At 40.2% G+C, this 16,925-nt stretch overlaps 1 protein-coding gene across 1 annotated transcript in view; it reads right to left on the bottom strand.

The window, feature by feature from the left end:
• ABCC3 (ATP binding cassette subfamily C member 3) overlaps nucleotides 1-16,925 on the bottom strand; it is a 47,686-nt gene that overhangs the window by 12,243 nt on the left and 18,518 nt on the right. The window contains 12 exon segments of the mRNA XM_066565531.1: nucleotides 363-530; nucleotides 1,374-1,550; nucleotides 1,860-1,986; nucleotides 3,131-3,197; nucleotides 3,992-4,079; nucleotides 4,473-4,619; nucleotides 5,843-6,046; nucleotides 7,351-7,443; nucleotides 8,510-8,671; nucleotides 9,426-9,603; nucleotides 12,284-12,502; nucleotides 16,559-16,690. Coding sequence (XP_066421628.1) covers nucleotides 363-530; nucleotides 1,374-1,550; nucleotides 1,860-1,986; nucleotides 3,131-3,197; nucleotides 3,992-4,079; nucleotides 4,473-4,619; nucleotides 5,843-6,046; nucleotides 7,351-7,443; nucleotides 8,510-8,671; nucleotides 9,426-9,603; nucleotides 12,284-12,502; nucleotides 16,559-16,690 — 1,762 coding nt within the window.

The raw sequence follows: 16,925 nt of genomic DNA, 5'->3' as shown, positions 1-16,925 counted from the left end.
AAATTCTCTGTAACATCCATATTTGGTGCCGCTTCCTGACTGCGCTGCCCCCAAGAAACAACAATTAATACTACCAGCCTGTGCACGTTCCAGCACATGCCTTGTTTTTTGGAGATCTCATAGAGAAAGGATTTTAAAAGACAGGGCAGGTTTCTGCGTGTACACATTCTGACCAGACCACAGTGTTCCTGGACATGTGCGAGCAGCATTTTGCCACAGCCCAGGCTGTGAGGAAAGGTACACGTGTTGCCAGCTACACACAGAATTTCAGGAAGGAGCTGTCACTAAGGCCTGGGTGGTGAAACAGCTTCCGTGTTCCTGAGTTTGTGTGTGTTTTTAAGAGGATCTAAAGCCCAGTTTACTTTTCCCTTCAGGACCCCATCCGGGCCAATGACTTTGTCGAAGATGTGCTTGGCCACATGAGAGTCCACGGCAGACAGGGGATCGTCCAGCAGGAAAATATCTGAGCTGCTGTACACGGCACGGGCCAGGCTCACACGCTGCCGCTGCCCCCCTGACAGGTTGATGCCCTGGAGGGAGACAGGAGAGAACGAATCTGTCACTCAAAAGCTCTCACTTCTCATGGTTCTCACCCAGCCCAGCACTTGGGTGCTAAATTGAAACATGAAACACTGAAGAAAACAACCCACCCAGAGACAGGCACAGAATGCCTCTAGATCTGCCTGCTAATTGCCAAACTTTCCACTCACCCAGCAAACTGGAGATGCAGTAAGTCTCTTTCTAATAAGCTCCTAAAGGGAGCTGTTAAAACACAAAACTATAAAAAGCAAAACTGTCAACCAGGATGTAAAATGCAAATTTCAAAGCAGGGCTGTGGCACCTGGAACATCTTCCACATATTTCCTTTTATACACAAATCCCCATCTCCACACCATATCATGCAACCTAGCTCAGACTCAGTAGCCTATGAAAAAATAATATATTTGTTGTTAAACACAGATGTAAGCGTTTCTCATTAAAATGTGTTAAGGGATGATCATATTTTTTTTTCACTTGAAGCAAAACCATCTGTTCCCTCCCTTTCAATCCCTATAGGAAAAGGAAGGCCTGCAGTGATTCTGGACAGATGCACCTTTACAATTCATGACAAATAGAGGGCACTCTGGTCTTCCAGGGCTGGATGTGTAATTCTGCACCACAATACACACACAAGCCTGAAATTAAGAAAACGTTCAAGTCAAGTGCTTTCCGGACAACTGCCCTGCATGTTTTGGTGTTGATTGTAGCAGGGATGCCATTGTGAAGATCAAATCAAACAAAGTGCTGACTTTACAGTGTTCTCTCCTTAGCTAGAACAGGAATCACCAGGCAGGTCTGACTTGAAAATAAAAATCTACCTAAATAAAAATTACCTTCTCTCCTATCTCAGTTTGATCTCCTCCTGGCAGCACTTCTAGATCAGTTTTTAAAGCACAGGCCTCCAGGGCATCTTGGTATTTTTCCTCATTAGGAGCTTGGCCAAACAAAATGTTATCTTTCAGCGTGGCATTCTGGATCCAGGCTTGTTGAGGCACATAAGCAACAGAACCCTAGAAAAAGGAGAGAGAAAATCTCTGACTCATAACAAGCATGAATTCATACTCTGAGTAAGATCTTCAGCATGTATATGGTTCCTATACATTCACATTATATGTATATGTGTGCTAACTGCTCATGTATCATTGATCAAATCAGGAAACTAACTTCATATAAAACTGGGCAAAACTCAAACATGCAGACAAGCTGCCAGAGGAGCAACTAGAATTCCCTCTGGAGCCTGAGGTGCATTCTAGGCAAGGGCAGGCATAAGCAGCACATTTCCCTACCATCATTAAATGGTTTCATAAAAAAACACCAACCTTCACAGCCACTTCTCCTTCCAGCTTTTCCATTTCACCCAGGAGAGCAGACACCAGAGAAGACTTCCCACAGCCAACATGGCCAACAACGGCAACCAAAGAACCACTGGGGATCAACATATTTATACTGTGGAGGAAATAAGCTCGAAATTAATTGAACATTAGTTTACTAAAGACATCAGCAGTGTTTAAACCAGGGCTGAAATACACAGTCACAGCCTGACTGGATATAATAAGCAAAGTTTGGTCACTGGTTTTCTCCTCCCTTTCTTGCATGCAATCAACTGTAACCATAACTTGAGGAGCAAATGAAAACCCAGCATAATATATCTTGCTGGTTGCTAAAGCAGTAGGATTGTTAACAAGCCTTCTAAGACTCTTTGCTGTGTTGTATCAATCCATCAGCAAGTCAAATTAAGTTAATAAGCATTTTGAAAACAGACAATCTTCCAGAAGTATTTTGGGGTTTGATTTTAAAACCAAAAGCAAATGTATAAAAGTAGTGAGTGAATATGTCCCATCTAAAAATGTTCAAACCACTTCAGAACTGTATTTCCTGTGCTGGTAAATAGGATTCAATGACAATGACACAAGAAAAACAGGACTTCCCCAATTAAAATCCTTTACTGTTTTCCCTACTGTGTTCTTAAAGGTACTACTTTAGGCCCTGAAGGTGAACTGATACAAAAATGACTGACAAAGAGACACAGTCTCTTTGCGGCCAAAGCGCTTTTCACTAGTGAAATCCAGCCAAACTTCTATTTACATATATCCTTATGCATAACAGAAGGTATATATGCTTCCAGGCAAATTTTCTTTCTGTTCATTTAAGGAGGCAAATGTGCAAAACATTCACCCCCATGGTCTAAAGATGGCCTTTCCACTGCCACAGAGATGAATCTGCCACAAGCCTCTTCAAGTAACAGACCACTGCTGGGACACCTAGGTCCCAACACAGAACATCCTAACTGCCCTCAAAATCCATCAGATCAATCTAATTTTTACAATGCTTCAGTTAAAAAATGCCTATTTAAGAAATTTATGGAGCCTGTCTTTCAATAGGTAACTATTTTATGCTGGTTCCTGTGAAGTTAAAGCCTTAAAGCCCTGTTCTATAAAGCTTAAAGACCACGAGGCATGAGCTCCATATTTTAAAGGCGAAGAAATGCTGACATGTGATGCATAGTTTTTACCAGACACCTTTCAAACAGACCTCCCAAGAGCCAGAGACCAGGTAAATATTGTATTGCAACTGCACAAAGAAATCTTACTCTTTCAGTGTTGGCTTAAGCTCCTTTCCCCAGCTGAATGTCGCATTTCTTACACTGATGGCATTGCCTGTGTGGCAAAAACACAACAAGAAGAGAGGCAGGAAATGTGTTACTCATAACAGCACAACTGAGAACAGGCTGACAGAGGGATCTTTATTTACACACACTGCACTTCCCTTTTCTGCTGGCATGGGAAGCACAGGCTCATGCACATGGGAAGCACAGGCTTCTTCAGAGTGAAAATAACTGACTGTCGCTTCAGCTATAGACTGTGACCTGCCAGATCTAGGGAGCTGAAAAGATGCCCTGCTTCACCCTGCCCTGGTGGGGCTGCTCCCAACATGTGCTGTTCAGCATCACCCCAACTTTACTTCAGAAACTCTTTTCAAATCAGTAGGAGATCACTGCATTATGTTTACTTTGATTTATCAGATTAACTTTGACACTCTGAAGTTTTTTGCTTGCCACACCTGGCTTGCTCAACTGTTTAGGGCTACTTCTGTTTTGAACAGAAGTAATCAAAACTGTTCACAAAGCTCTTGAGCATTTGTGCAGTGTGAAAGGTTTGAACAAGTCTTGCTGTCCATAGTCAGCAGATGCATTCCATATTCAGCGCTGTTAGCATCTGGTACATTGCAGATGCAAACTCAGACCCAACCAGCTCAGAACTATGGCCAGAAATTTTTCTGATTTCCACACAGCCTGAACACCAAACACTTTCAGAGCAGCAGCTTCTTCCCTTTTTTAAAACTCAAGATTAACATTGTTATTTTCTTTTTGGCTTTTTTTCCTAGCTCAACCAGTCCAAGAGAGATAAGTCTGCTGCATTTACATAGCTAAGAAAAATATCAACATCTTTACCTGGTGCAATCACTTTTTTTTCCACACAATTTGGATTAAGTTCATCATGGCTCAGGAACTGCTGAATTCTCTTTAGGGAAACACTTGTCTAAGAAAAGAATGTGGCATTATTTCATCATTCTTTTAATGAGGACTTAACGCTCTTACTACTGAAAAAGAAAGCATGCACAGTGCCTTGAGCTTCCCCCCATGGGCTTCCTGAACAGTGAGTCATTCTTCCCCTGCAATGAGTCTTATGCTGAGATTCAAGCTTTTAACTGTGAAATTTCTCACACCAAGCTGAGTTTATCTGAGCAAAGCAAAATTCACACAGGCTCACTTAGATGATGTCAGGCTTTCCAATGCAGAAGAGCAGGAAAGGATATTAAAAGGAAAAGCGCTAAAACAGGCAGATGCAAGGGATCTCTGCATTCCAGAAATCAAGGATATGTTCTTTCAGTTCAAATTTTTCAGAACAACCTGTGCTCCAGGCCCTCCTTACCTGTGCAATGTTGCTAATGACTTGTGGAAGCATATTGAGGGGAAACTTCAAGATATTGAACAAGGACAGAGAGACAAAAGCCTTTTCTGCATCCAGGATGTTCTTCTCATCCACAGAGACATACACAGCAAATGTTGTTAGTGCTACCTGAAAGCCAGAAAGGGAGTTTACTGCAAGATGCCTATCAGGATTGAGTACTTTTAAAATGTCAGAATATACCAGGCATCTTGGAAATAAAAGTACCAACCACAAAACTGGGAAAATTTCTTGTTTCTGACCTTTTCAACATGCTTTAAAAATCTCAAGTTCTATGGACAAGTAGGTACAGAAAAAGGGCACACAAAATAAAAGACTTGACAGGTTTCTAGTGGCTACATTCAGTTGAACTAAGAGTTTCAAGAGGTGAACTACAGGACTCAGGTAAATAAAAAGGAAAAGCTTCTATCGGGTTGTGGTTTCTTCCAGCTCCACCCAAGCAAATTTTCCCATTGTAAACTGCAGGCTAAGCAAACGAGATTCACTAATCAGTAGAAAAGGAAGTGAAATCCAAGTTCTTTGCTGGCTTGCTGTATAACAGGGGCCATCCACTGTGGAAGGATCATCCTGTGCAGCAAACTCACAATGAGCAGGAAGAGGAATGTGCACTGAAGGAAGTGCAATGACTTTAAGGAACTATGAAAGGGGCTTGATCAGATCTCCAGGCTGATCAGATCATTCCTGCAGGGCTGGGCCTTAGATCTCGAGAAAAATTGGCTGGGAATAGTTTTGACCACGGACTTATCTGAATGGTTTTATTCACCAAAACCCTTTCTGCAAAAGGGATCACAGTCCACTGAAGTAGAAAATAGAGGAAAAGACAATATTGAGGAAAATGCATTTCAGAGTCGGTAACATAATCATTTGGGCTTCAGTTTTCACATTAAATCTTTTTTGAGCTGTAGAATAATTTAACAACTCCCTCTCTCACTAAAACAAGCAGAGCACTGCAACATGAAGGTAGAAATGAGAGCTAAAGACAGATGTTGTCCTGACTGACTCAATTAAAGTTTCTTTTGCTATTTTGCTATTCATGGATCTCTCTGAGGTTTCAAATTCTAGTTTTAATTTGTTATGGGAAATACTTTGAAGTGGTTGGAAATTCTCCTGTGACAGCTATTCCCAGCTTTCACTGGCAGGCTTTATCACAAAATACTTTAATACTGATTAACAAAAGGGCTTTCTAGAACAGGGAACTCTGTATCAAAGCATGTGAATAATTTCTTCAAAAACTTTACATTTTATTTCTATGTACATTAGCAAGCAGAAAGCCTCAGGCTTATCCTTCAAAGGTATACTTGTACAGCTTAGAGAGCCATGAAAATGTAATTTACCAGGAAGGGTGCGCTGATCCAGGCAAAGGTGGACAAAGAGTTGAGATAGGCAGATTTTTTCAAAACTTTCAGCTCATTCTTCCGTATCTCCAGGACCTTTTCTGAAAAGGATGGTTCCCAAGCATAGAGCTTCAGCACCTTGATGCCACCCAGGATCTCGTTCATTAATTTAATGCGGGAGTCTTTGTATCGCATTTGTTCCACCTGGGTTATTGGTAAACACAGGAGACAGAGTCACAGTCAGGACTACAGGAGAGTTTTCAACATATGTCTCACAGCTGTCATGGCCCTCAGGCTATTTCTGAAGAGGATGCAAAAGGTAATTACAGAAAGCCACACCGTTATGAACTTATTGTGCAAGTTAGTCTACCTCTAGAGACATGAGAAATCAAAAGAAGTGACTGGAAAGCAGAGTATAAAAGCCTTCCACTCATTTTAACTCTTAAGAGCTACATTTTTAAACCATCCTAAAGAAAGATTCAGCCACTTCACAAAAATACTATCCTATCATTTCCTTTGACTTCTTCAGATTTTTTTCTTCCTTGTTTGCACATTTTATTTCTTATCCCTTGAAAATTGTGGCTACTTCTAGGGGTTTTTTTTCCTATGTACTAAAATACAGTCTTTCATTCAGTTATTAAAATAAAAACATCCCTGCTCAAATTTATAGACAAAATTCACACACATATGCACAGCAAGTTATGCATCTTATAATGGGCAAGGGAGAAAAGGAATGTTATTACTAACATGTCAGCATCCAAGAGATGCCTGTATGTCTTTTTAAGGCATATAATAATATCACTGTTACTAAGGCTGTGCTTCAAAGTCCTAATTTATATCCAACTCTTACTTTTTTTACACCAACAGATTGACTTTTAATTTCTTTTTTAATCTTCCAAACAGTCTGATAGGCTGCATAGCAGAAGCCAATTATTAGATTTTTTTTCTAGCACAAAGCCAGAGGCCACTGTTATATTGGTATTTTTTTAGCTTTCCATGACTAGAGAGAACCAGACTACAAAGAAAGGAATAAAGGATCATTTTCCCTTAAGATAATAAATGAAATTTGGCCCAGCTAAGCAGCAGTGAACATCAACACTGGTTTTTAGCATAAAACTCAAACTGTCAGGTTTTAGCTGCCACCTCTGAAAACATTCATTTGCAGCTTAAAGAACAGCATTCATATGCCTTACTCTAGATAGTCCTAGAGGAAGATACCAGATGAAGGGATATGGAGACAAAGAAACCTCTTGCTAATCCCAAAAGCTGCTTGCTCCAGAGGTATGAAGAAGCCACTGGCTCAATGACAGAAGGCTTTTTTCCCTTAAATTGCATTCAATTCACTATGTAAAAATTATCTAAGATGATACAGTTATTAATATATCAGTACATTCTTACTCATAAGTAAATTGTTGCAAATGGCATCTTATTAACAACCCCAGATGTCTTCATTTCTCATAGCACAGCTGCCAACTCATGTAACATTACCTTCTCTGCTGCTACGTTACCTGGAATGCTCTGGTTTTTATTGCTATTGCAGAGTTAAATGGGATAAGTAAGACCATTACAGCAACTCCAGCCAGCACAGAAGGCCCTAAAGTCTTGATTTAAAAAGAAAGAGTAAGTTGTTGTACCCAAGTGTCAGCACTACAGTCAGCACTAAAACAACAATAAGTGATAGAAACAGAAATCAATGTTGACAAGTTGAACTTATCCCAGTGAAGTGTTGTGATTCCACAGAGCAACCGTGAAGAGGAGACAGAAAAATAAGGGACCACTTTGAATAATAATGATAATAATAACAATAAAAATAACAATAATAACTATTATTATTGTTGTTGTTGTATCGGTGATAGGAACTTTTCTCTGGATTTTTCTCTGACCAAGGGAACTGTAATTATGGAATTAACCCAGTACCTCAGTGTGACTACAAGCCTACAAACTGCTGGTAACCAGAGCTCAGCTTCCAGCAGAGCAGTAATTCAGAGCTGCTGCAATTTAATGGCTTTTGAGTTGTAATCAATATAGTTAAGTTGGTGCTACTGTTTTATGCAGTAAAAGACATTAATTGCGCAAAACCAAGTCTGAAAGCCAGTGTTCAAACTGAACCTGGAATAAACCTGAAACAATGTCACAATGTAGCAAATGAAAAATTATGGTTTTTCCAGGTGAGATTTGTCTCACATTGACTTGCACAAAACTTCTTTATGTAGCAGGATATAATCTCTATACATACATGTAGGTTTAGAGACCAAACCTACATCCAGGTTTTTGTTTGGTTTGGTCTCTAAACCAGTACCCTCAAGCTCTCATTTGTATCAACTACTGGGAACAAGAGTCCAAGACTGAGCCCATCAAACTCAAGCAAGGACAGGAGAAAGACAAAGGAAACATTCTGTTTCAAATGCCCATCTGGCCTAGCAGTGGAACAAAATAATTAAGACATTAAGTGAGGCTGTACAGCACCCTTTTACTACAGGACCAAACACTTTAAGTTGGTAAAAAACACAGTGGCACGTCAAAGTGACAGAAAAAAAAAAAAAAAAGAAAAAAAAAAGAAAAAAAGAAAAGAAAAAAAGAAAAAAGAAAAAAGAAAAAGAAAAAGCCTGCACATTATTTAGATCAATTGTGAAGGATTATTTAGATGAATTGTGACAATGTCTGTACCTGCCAGAGGAAATACAAAGCTAGAAATATCTGGAGTGGTGCAGACCACAACATGTTCAGGAAAGTCATCAGGTCCATGAAACGTTGGGCATCCACTGACATTAGGTTGACAATTTCTCCAACAGTAGATGAGCGCTTTGCTGAGTTTGTGATCACTAAGGACTGACAAGGGAGAGAGTGTCAATGCATTCATAATCTTGATACACATGGAGAACAAATCCTCAATTATTAGCAAAATGACACTGTCCAAGAATAATGTGCTTCTCCAAAAAGAATAAAATAATTCACCTATATCCATTCCTGATCTCCAAGGAACAAGAGCTCATGAAATGGTTTTGCTTATGAGCATCTCCAGCTTAAGCAGTGCATAGCAATCTGAAGAAAATCTCATTGGGTCTGATCGACTCATAGCATAAACATGTTCTTCTCCTAGATCCCTCTTCCAAACTGTGGAATGGTTTGGGTGGAAAGGAAATTTAAAGTTCCAACCCCTCTTCAATGGGCAGGGACAACTTCCCCTATCCCAGGTTGCTCCAAGCCCCATCCAACCTGGCCTTAGACACTTACAGGAATGGGGTAGCCATAGCTCCTCTGGGCACCCTGTGCCAGATCCTCCCCACCCTCACATGGAAGAATTTCTTCCTTACATCTAATCTAAGTCTCTCTTCTTCCTGCATTTAAAGTGAACTAGTATTGGTATGTCTAGTAACCTACCAGAACACCCATATTACACTACTGCTCACTGGAAAATTCTGTAAAGCATTAAAGAGGTACTCCTAAAAACTCACCAAACCCCCAATCTTTTATATTCCAGGAGGCTACTCCTCTCCAACATGCCTAACCTTCCCTAAATATGTGAGAACTGAGCACACTTGCCTGGCTGGTATTCTAGCCCACAAAATGCTTCCAGCCTTACCTTTCGGTATATCACCCCAGTGATCCCAGTCCTTAGCCTCATCCCAGTAACAATGCAGTACTGGAAGTGCTGGTGAAGGACGAGTGTCTGCAGCACAGCGCAGATAAACATCAGAGCTGCAATCAAAAATCCCCACCAGGCTGGGGCATCTTTGTTCTTAATGAAGCCGATTAATACACTGTTTGTCAGCAGAGTAAGGAAGGAAAAGGAAAAAGAAACAAAAATTTAAAAACCATGCATCAAATTTAATGGGACATAACACAGCTTCTCCCAACTACAGCATCCTGCCACATCCTCTCCCTAACAACAAAAAGCAAACAGCTCTCCAGGACATAGGTTGAGTTATGATTTCAAACAACATTGCAAAGATCCAACAGCAAAACCTGCAGCTCTGCCAGTGACAAAGTCCATTTGTAAATGAGCCTGAAAATGAAATATGAAGAGAAACTCTTGGTTTCCCCTGAGATTCAGGGTTTAAACACACAGTGCACTGTCTGAGCTCTGTTAGGGAGGCCCCCAGGGCAAGAGGTGAATGATAGGACAGAATAAGGCAGTGCAGCAGGGCAGGCAAAACCAGCTTCTTACCCAAATCTTCTTCAAGCAGCCTGAGTGCTTCTGCCTGGGGTGTTTTCCCACAAAAAAAAAAGTGCTAAATTAAAAGACATCCTCCTGGATGGATGCATAAAGAGTCCTTCACTCCTACTTTTTTTTGTAAAATGGTACCATTAAGATGGCTATAGCAGCTTTTATTGGTAAGTCCTTTTTTACTCCTCTCAGCTGCTCTCATTGCTAGAGCTGCACACTGGCACACAGCAAACAAGCAGAGTGACACATGGCAATGTCCAGTGCTCTCAAAAATCACGTTTGCGTTTTCAGTCTACTGATCAGAATACCGAACTGTCAAAATATAAGAGAAAAAGAGATTTTGCTCCATGGTTCAAACAATCAGCAGGAGAAAAATGGACCTGGATGTCACAGACATCTTTCATGAAAAATCCTTTCTTAGGATTTTTCCTTGTGAGAAGCTGCAGTTTCAGCAACCAAAAGTAAACAATGGTTATCTGCTGCTGTGGAATGCAACAGGTAGACTCGTGATTGGTCTCCTGTAAGTGTTTAAATTTCTTGACTACTCATGGCAGAGCTGGCTCTTGCTCTGTCTGAGACACAGATCTTTGTTATTCATTCTTGTCTATTATTAGCTTAGCTAGCTTCTGAAGAAACCTTTTCCTTTCTATTGCTTTTTAGTATAGTCTTAATGTAACATATATCATAAAATAATAAATCAACCTTCTGATCATAGAGTCAACATTCTCGTCTCTTCTTCATCCTGAAAACCCTTGTGACCACAGTCACACCTGGAAACTAAAAATCAGGCAACCAAAGCTTTGTAGTAGAAGCATGAGGTTGCTACATCTTTCTTTTTTCAGTCCAGAGAAATCTTATTTCTGCCCTGCTCCATTCATTCATTCTGCGAAAGGGAACAGCTTCAGAGAAAACCTCTTCTCCGTAGTCCCAGGGATCCACCAATCTTTTTAGAAACATGAAACTATCTTACATGCAGTCTGCCAGAGAGCCATTGCTTTTTCATCTTCCCCTACTATCAGAAGGGCATTTTCCCAGACTGCAGGAATTTAGACTTGAGAAGGAATTCACCATAATATGCCTTGAGATATCACTGAAACGTATTCAGGAATTCATGCAAATTTGAGAAATTCCCAGAATATGTTACACTTAATGTGTTCTCAGGAGGCAGCCAGCAGCCTCCTCTTCAGCAGGGGCTCTGGGAGAAGACAGACTGTCTGCTATTAAATGTCACCATACTTGGTCAGACCCTCTTTTTAGCAAATTTTTGGGTATATCACAAACCACCCACAGAACAACATGATCTCAGAATGCGGGTTATTTTTAAGAGATACTCAAATAGGAGCAGAGCCTTCTCTTCTCCCTTTCCCTACATCCACCTGTGACCTCCACCCAAGTTCCATTCCTCCCTCAGGCATTAATAGGACTTTGTGCTTTTCTATTAATAATTGTTAGGTAGAAATGCTGGTAATTCCACTATTGCTTTCTTCCTAGCTAATGATTTTCTGCTGAATTCCTCACTTTAAGAAAAATACTAATAAAGAAAAAAATGCAGGGATTGTGCAAATTCCTTTATGGATCAGGCTGAGCAACTGGCCCCCCTGGAGATGGAAGGTAGAGGTGTTCCTCATACAAAGAGAATTTGAGAACAGACCACTTTTCTCATAACCACTTCCTCTGTTTTTTTTTTTTTAATAGAACTATAATTTTCTTTCACATGGAAATTCACTGCAACTGTGCCTCTCACATTCTCATTGCTGAACACAACTAAGAGCATATGAACTCATCTAAACGACCCAAAACCTTTCCCAGATGACAGCAGTCCGGCCAGAGCACTACATACTGGAGCATCAGACAACATCTGCACATCAAGTCACACCACAGCTGCAACCACCATCCACATATGAGGATATCAGATATTCAGAGACCACTGGATCCAGCCAGAAATGCTTCACTTTGATTTCACAGCTAATCCTTTAGAAATGGGGAGAAATTGCTTTGGACTGAATCACACAGCAACATGTAATTTCTAAGTCAAAGCTGCCCACAGCGATGGGAGATTTACAAATGGAGCATTTCAGTGAAGCTTGTCCAATTTACAGCTGAGTCCACAACAAAGAACTCATGTCTCACGGCATTGCAGGGGGAAGGTGAGGGAGCATACACATGTGGCACTGTGAGGGAAACTAACTCTTTATTTCAAAAACAATTGCCCTGTGCCAAAGCCAAGCAACCACAGGGATCACACATAGAAACTACTCACAGAGTAAACCTACCTTAATAGCTGAGGGTTGACAAAAGAGAGTAGGTCTTGTATCAACTTGAAGAAGGAGCCAATTAAGAAGTATGGCCCAAAGGTCCTCAACAAAGCCTTGAGAAAGGAAGGTTTCCTATTGTGCTTTTTGTCTCTGATCAGGACTTCTGCTTCCTCTGGGCTGCCACCAGCATGATTCTGTACATGGGTTGATTTCCTCATGTACGACACAGCCTCTTTCCTAGGGAAACAAAACAAATTACACGAGACAACTGACAATGAGAATGGCACTGTCCTGTGTGAACAGCACTGTGGGAACACCCCAAATTCTGCACCCTCCTCTGCTCTGCTACTGACCAACAGCAAGACTTCCAGCATCATCAAGGTATGCTCAGGATCAGCCACTCTTGTGCAATTGAGTCTTATTTTCTTTTTTTTCTGCTGTACTTAGGGGGTGCAATCCATAGGCCACAAAATCAATCACCATGACATGAGAATGAGACCCAAAGGAGGAGGAGAGGAAAGCTGGACTTCCTTAGAGGACAGAATTGACTTTGGATCTCCAATTTCTTGTATAGGAATCCTCAAAGAAGTGCTATGGACATCCCACACAAGGCACCCTCACCTACTCCTTCTGAGCCTGTGTTCTTGTTCAATCAGTAGTTGTGCTAAACCTGTACCCTTATTGATCACACAGCTGCTTCCAGAGAAGCAGAATTAATCCCCCTGGGGTGACAGCCATTGCAACAGGCACAGTACTATCAAAATACAAAGTTTTGCATTTCTGGAAACTTGAAATTGAGTAGAAACCACAGCACCTTCAAAACTGGGCCATCCCCAAGATCTGGACCACAGCTGTTCAGATTATTCCAGGAGAGAAACCTTGGGTTTTGGTACCCAAATTTTATTCAGTTGACAATTGAGGCATTTAAACCCTGTTTATCTGCAACCATTTTGTTAACCATTGGAGTCAATAATTGTAGGGGTTTTTTCCAACCTTAATGATTCCAGGATTCTAGGATTCCTTTTGTACTTTTTGCCGCTCTCCCACTGCCAAATAAGCTAACAAAAGTGATTCTTTCACGAGTACTCTTTTAGACTGACTGATGAAAAATGGGCCCAATATGCCTAAACTTCTCTTGAGGGCTCCAGGCAGGTTTTGTAGAAGCCCCTTTGGGGTTTAGGTGCCTGACTTCTGTTGCCCATCAACAAAGGGTATGCTCTGGGAAATTATTTCCTCCATGAATTGCTCTCAAACATCAGCCTGGCAACTCTTCTACCAGAAAATATCAAATTGATATTGTTTCCTGGGGGCTATGGGACTAATGAAAAATTTCCTGAATGTCAGACAGGAAAGTTAAGTCCAGGTGGAACAGGGAGAATGAAATTAATCTGGGGCACATAAGCTCTACAAGAAAAAAACAGATGGAAAAGACACCCTAGAAACAGTGAATATTTACCACAAGGCATTTGAAAAATAACTTGTAAGTACTACCAAGTGAGGTTGAATTTATGAATTTTTTATAAAGACTGTGCAGATTTTTTGGAGCTGGCTAGCTGCAGAGTCGAATAATTCCAACAGCCTGTGAGCATTCACTGTGATCATTGAGGCTAACAGTCCACATGTATAAACTTGTCCACATCCTTTCAGAAAAAGCCATTTGCAAATCCCAACATCTTTGCAATAAAGCTAGAGGGCAGGGGGAGAACCTAAACCAGTCAATTTATTTTTTTCCCCCCAGACAAGAACGAACAGTGTTGTCTTTGTCTTCCAGATCAAACCTGGAGAGTTTATGAGAAAAGCCTTGTTTTTCTGGCAACCAGACTGTTAAACTCATTGAAAGATTTGAAGAAACAAGACTAATTGCCCCTTAATTTTTGCTATTAAAAATGTTTATTACACTGAGCTATAGCAAAGCAATGGTTCTCTTGCAGCTAAGAGTCCCAAAGGGAGAAAATGCACTTTTAGTGTTTACTACCTGTAGTTAGGTGAGGTCAGGTTTTCGGCAGTGTGTGGGACTGCTCACACCCAGCTTTTAATCAAAGCAAAGAGCATGTGTCTGGTTGCCATTATTTATAGCAGGGCAGATAATAGATACTGATTTATCTCATGGGAAAATACACATATGTTTTGGTGCTGATATGGCTCTGCATCTTCAATATGTCTTCATAAGGACAGTCTCTAAAATCAGAAGCTAACTAAAAATGAGAGAAAATGCATTCCAGCTCTCTCTTCTCCATCCAGCATAGTTCTAACTTTCTCAGAAGAAACTGCACTTATCAGTAAAGTGAGGGAGTTGAAACTTCAGCCATATAAGCAAAGAGAGCAGAAGAAAGGAAAAATACTCTTTGTGTGCTTTATTATCTATAGTAACATTTTAAATCCATGCTGGTTTCTCCTGTAACTCACAAGAAACAAATGAATTCTTAGCAATTATTTAACAGTAACTCACAAGACAGCAGTGATACAAAAAAGGTTTGGGAACAACAGATATGTGATAATCATTACCACAAAAGTTTAAAGCGTTAGCTATGTCAGAGGTGCAACTGATTAAGTTTTTAAAAATAAATTACTACTATGTACACCACAAATACTTTTCATCACACTTTCAACGTGTGTATAAATTGACACAGCATTTAAATGTCATAAAAGCTTGCTCAGAGCAGATTTAATGAGAGTTGAAAGGAAAAAAAAGTATTTACAATGTCTCTCAAGCAACTACCACTAATGTTATATGACAGGAAGTAATAGAAAATATCTACTTATAACTGAAGAATAAGTAGAGCTTTCAGAGTTCCATGTAGCACAGCAATTTGGAGTGCAGTAATTTGCTTTGTTTTTGCTCTTTTCCCTATCTTAGAATCATTAATACAGTTGCCACAAAATTTTACCTGAACTAAATATGACTCATAATTTATTGCTAAATTCACTGCCAATTGGCCCTAGTTTATATGAATAGTTTCCAAAATGCAATGAATCCCATGAGAAAACTCCAGGCATGGTTTCTGTTTTCCTAGTAAAAATTTTCCTGGACCCCATGCACTCCTGCACGATGGCTGTGCTCTTACCATAAAACAGCCTGAGGGAGTGAGATTTATGTCTGTGCAAAAAGACCAGAACCCAGACCATGCACATTAATCAACACCATAAAAATAGAGACACTAAGACAATGAAAAAAAACCCTGAAAATAAACCCTTAAGTAGAACTATAACACATCTTCACAGAGCATTAGTGGACAGCTGCTGGTGAACTGCTGGAAATATTTCAAATTTTAGCTGCAAAATGGAACTCTCCACATCATATTTAGCCTTGCCAAGAAAATGACAATTCTCTCCTAATATTATCAAATAATAGCGTCTTTACAATTTGGCAAGGACATGCACAAAAGAGAACAGAAGAAAGCTTCCACATGGAGAAGAAATCTCCACAATGAAAGGAAATGGAAGCACAGGCCCCCTCCTTATTGACATTTTTCATTTGAAACACACTATTATCACATCTATTTGCTTGGAAACATTTTGGACACCAAACAGTGAGAGAAGAAAATAGAGTTGCACAATAGATAATTTTTAAAGATTGAATTAGGACATAACATGCAATAAGAAGGAAATCCTCTCAAGCAGGTGTATAACTGTATGCAAGTTATGACCCTTATCCCATTTCCATCAGATACTAGGACAATTTTGCTGCTAGTTTTCTAGGCAACAGCAGTAGGGTCTCAGCAATAAAGTGGGATGTCTCTTCCCCTCCTGCCTTTCACATGTTCTGAGTTTCTTATCTTTACTGCTGGGAAGTGAAGACTTGCTCACTGCTGAGAGCCTTAAGGCTAAAAATACTGCCAGGCCAAAAAAATCATGATGAAGATGATGAGAAATTCTCCTTGGTTGATGTGCCCAGAAGTTGTGCTCCAACACACCTGGGAGGGATGCAATTATGCAGTTAGACAACTACCAGCTCAGTGGTGAAAAATTGTTCATTTTCTACAACTCAACCAACTCAACAGCTTCTTCTCACACATCTTCAGCCCTTCTCCGCATGGGAAGTTGCATCACCTGCCCATGGAGTTTTTAAGCACCTAAAAAGTGTGTTGGTGACACACAAGACCCACAGGGCTCCTGTTTGCCTCTGCCTGGACATATTAAAAAAAGAAAGTTGAACTATTAATGACTGAAGAATGGAAAGGCTGAAGTGGCGGGTGCATTTTTAGTTGGCTCATTTTCATGGATGAGCAACTTATGAGTGTTGAAAGGACTCAGACCAATCTCTCAACTTTGCAGACTTGTTCATCTACTTACTGTTTGCACTCTGCTTTTTCTCTGTCCCACTCTTTACTCAGTTGTTGCACGATAGTTTTTGAAGTGTCATCATCGTTCAGTGACCACAAATCTTTCTCTTCCAGAGGCCTTTTGTACCCATGAATTGCCATGCTGCACATATGGAGAAAAACAGTGCAATTAAGTTTGGAAAACAGAATTTTCAGTTTTAAAGCATTGCCAGTAACTCTAGGACTATTAAGGTAACAAAAGCAAGAAGACACTCCACAGAAAGGGAGATTGGAGAATAATTATCACCCTTTGTTCCTTTTATTGATGTTTGCACTTAAGGAAAGGACATAATGTATTTCTAATTACATGTATTTTATTGAAAACACTACTTCAGAAA

The sequence above is a fragment of the Molothrus aeneus genome, chromosome 25 (genome assembly GCF_037042795.1).
Source record: "Molothrus aeneus isolate 106 chromosome 25, BPBGC_Maene_1.0, whole genome shotgun sequence".
Classification (NCBI taxonomy): domain Eukaryota; kingdom Metazoa; phylum Chordata; class Aves; order Passeriformes; family Icteridae; genus Molothrus; species Molothrus aeneus.
The sequence above is the reverse complement of the archived record's forward strand: the minus strand, read 5'-3'. Positions and strand labels throughout refer to the sequence as shown.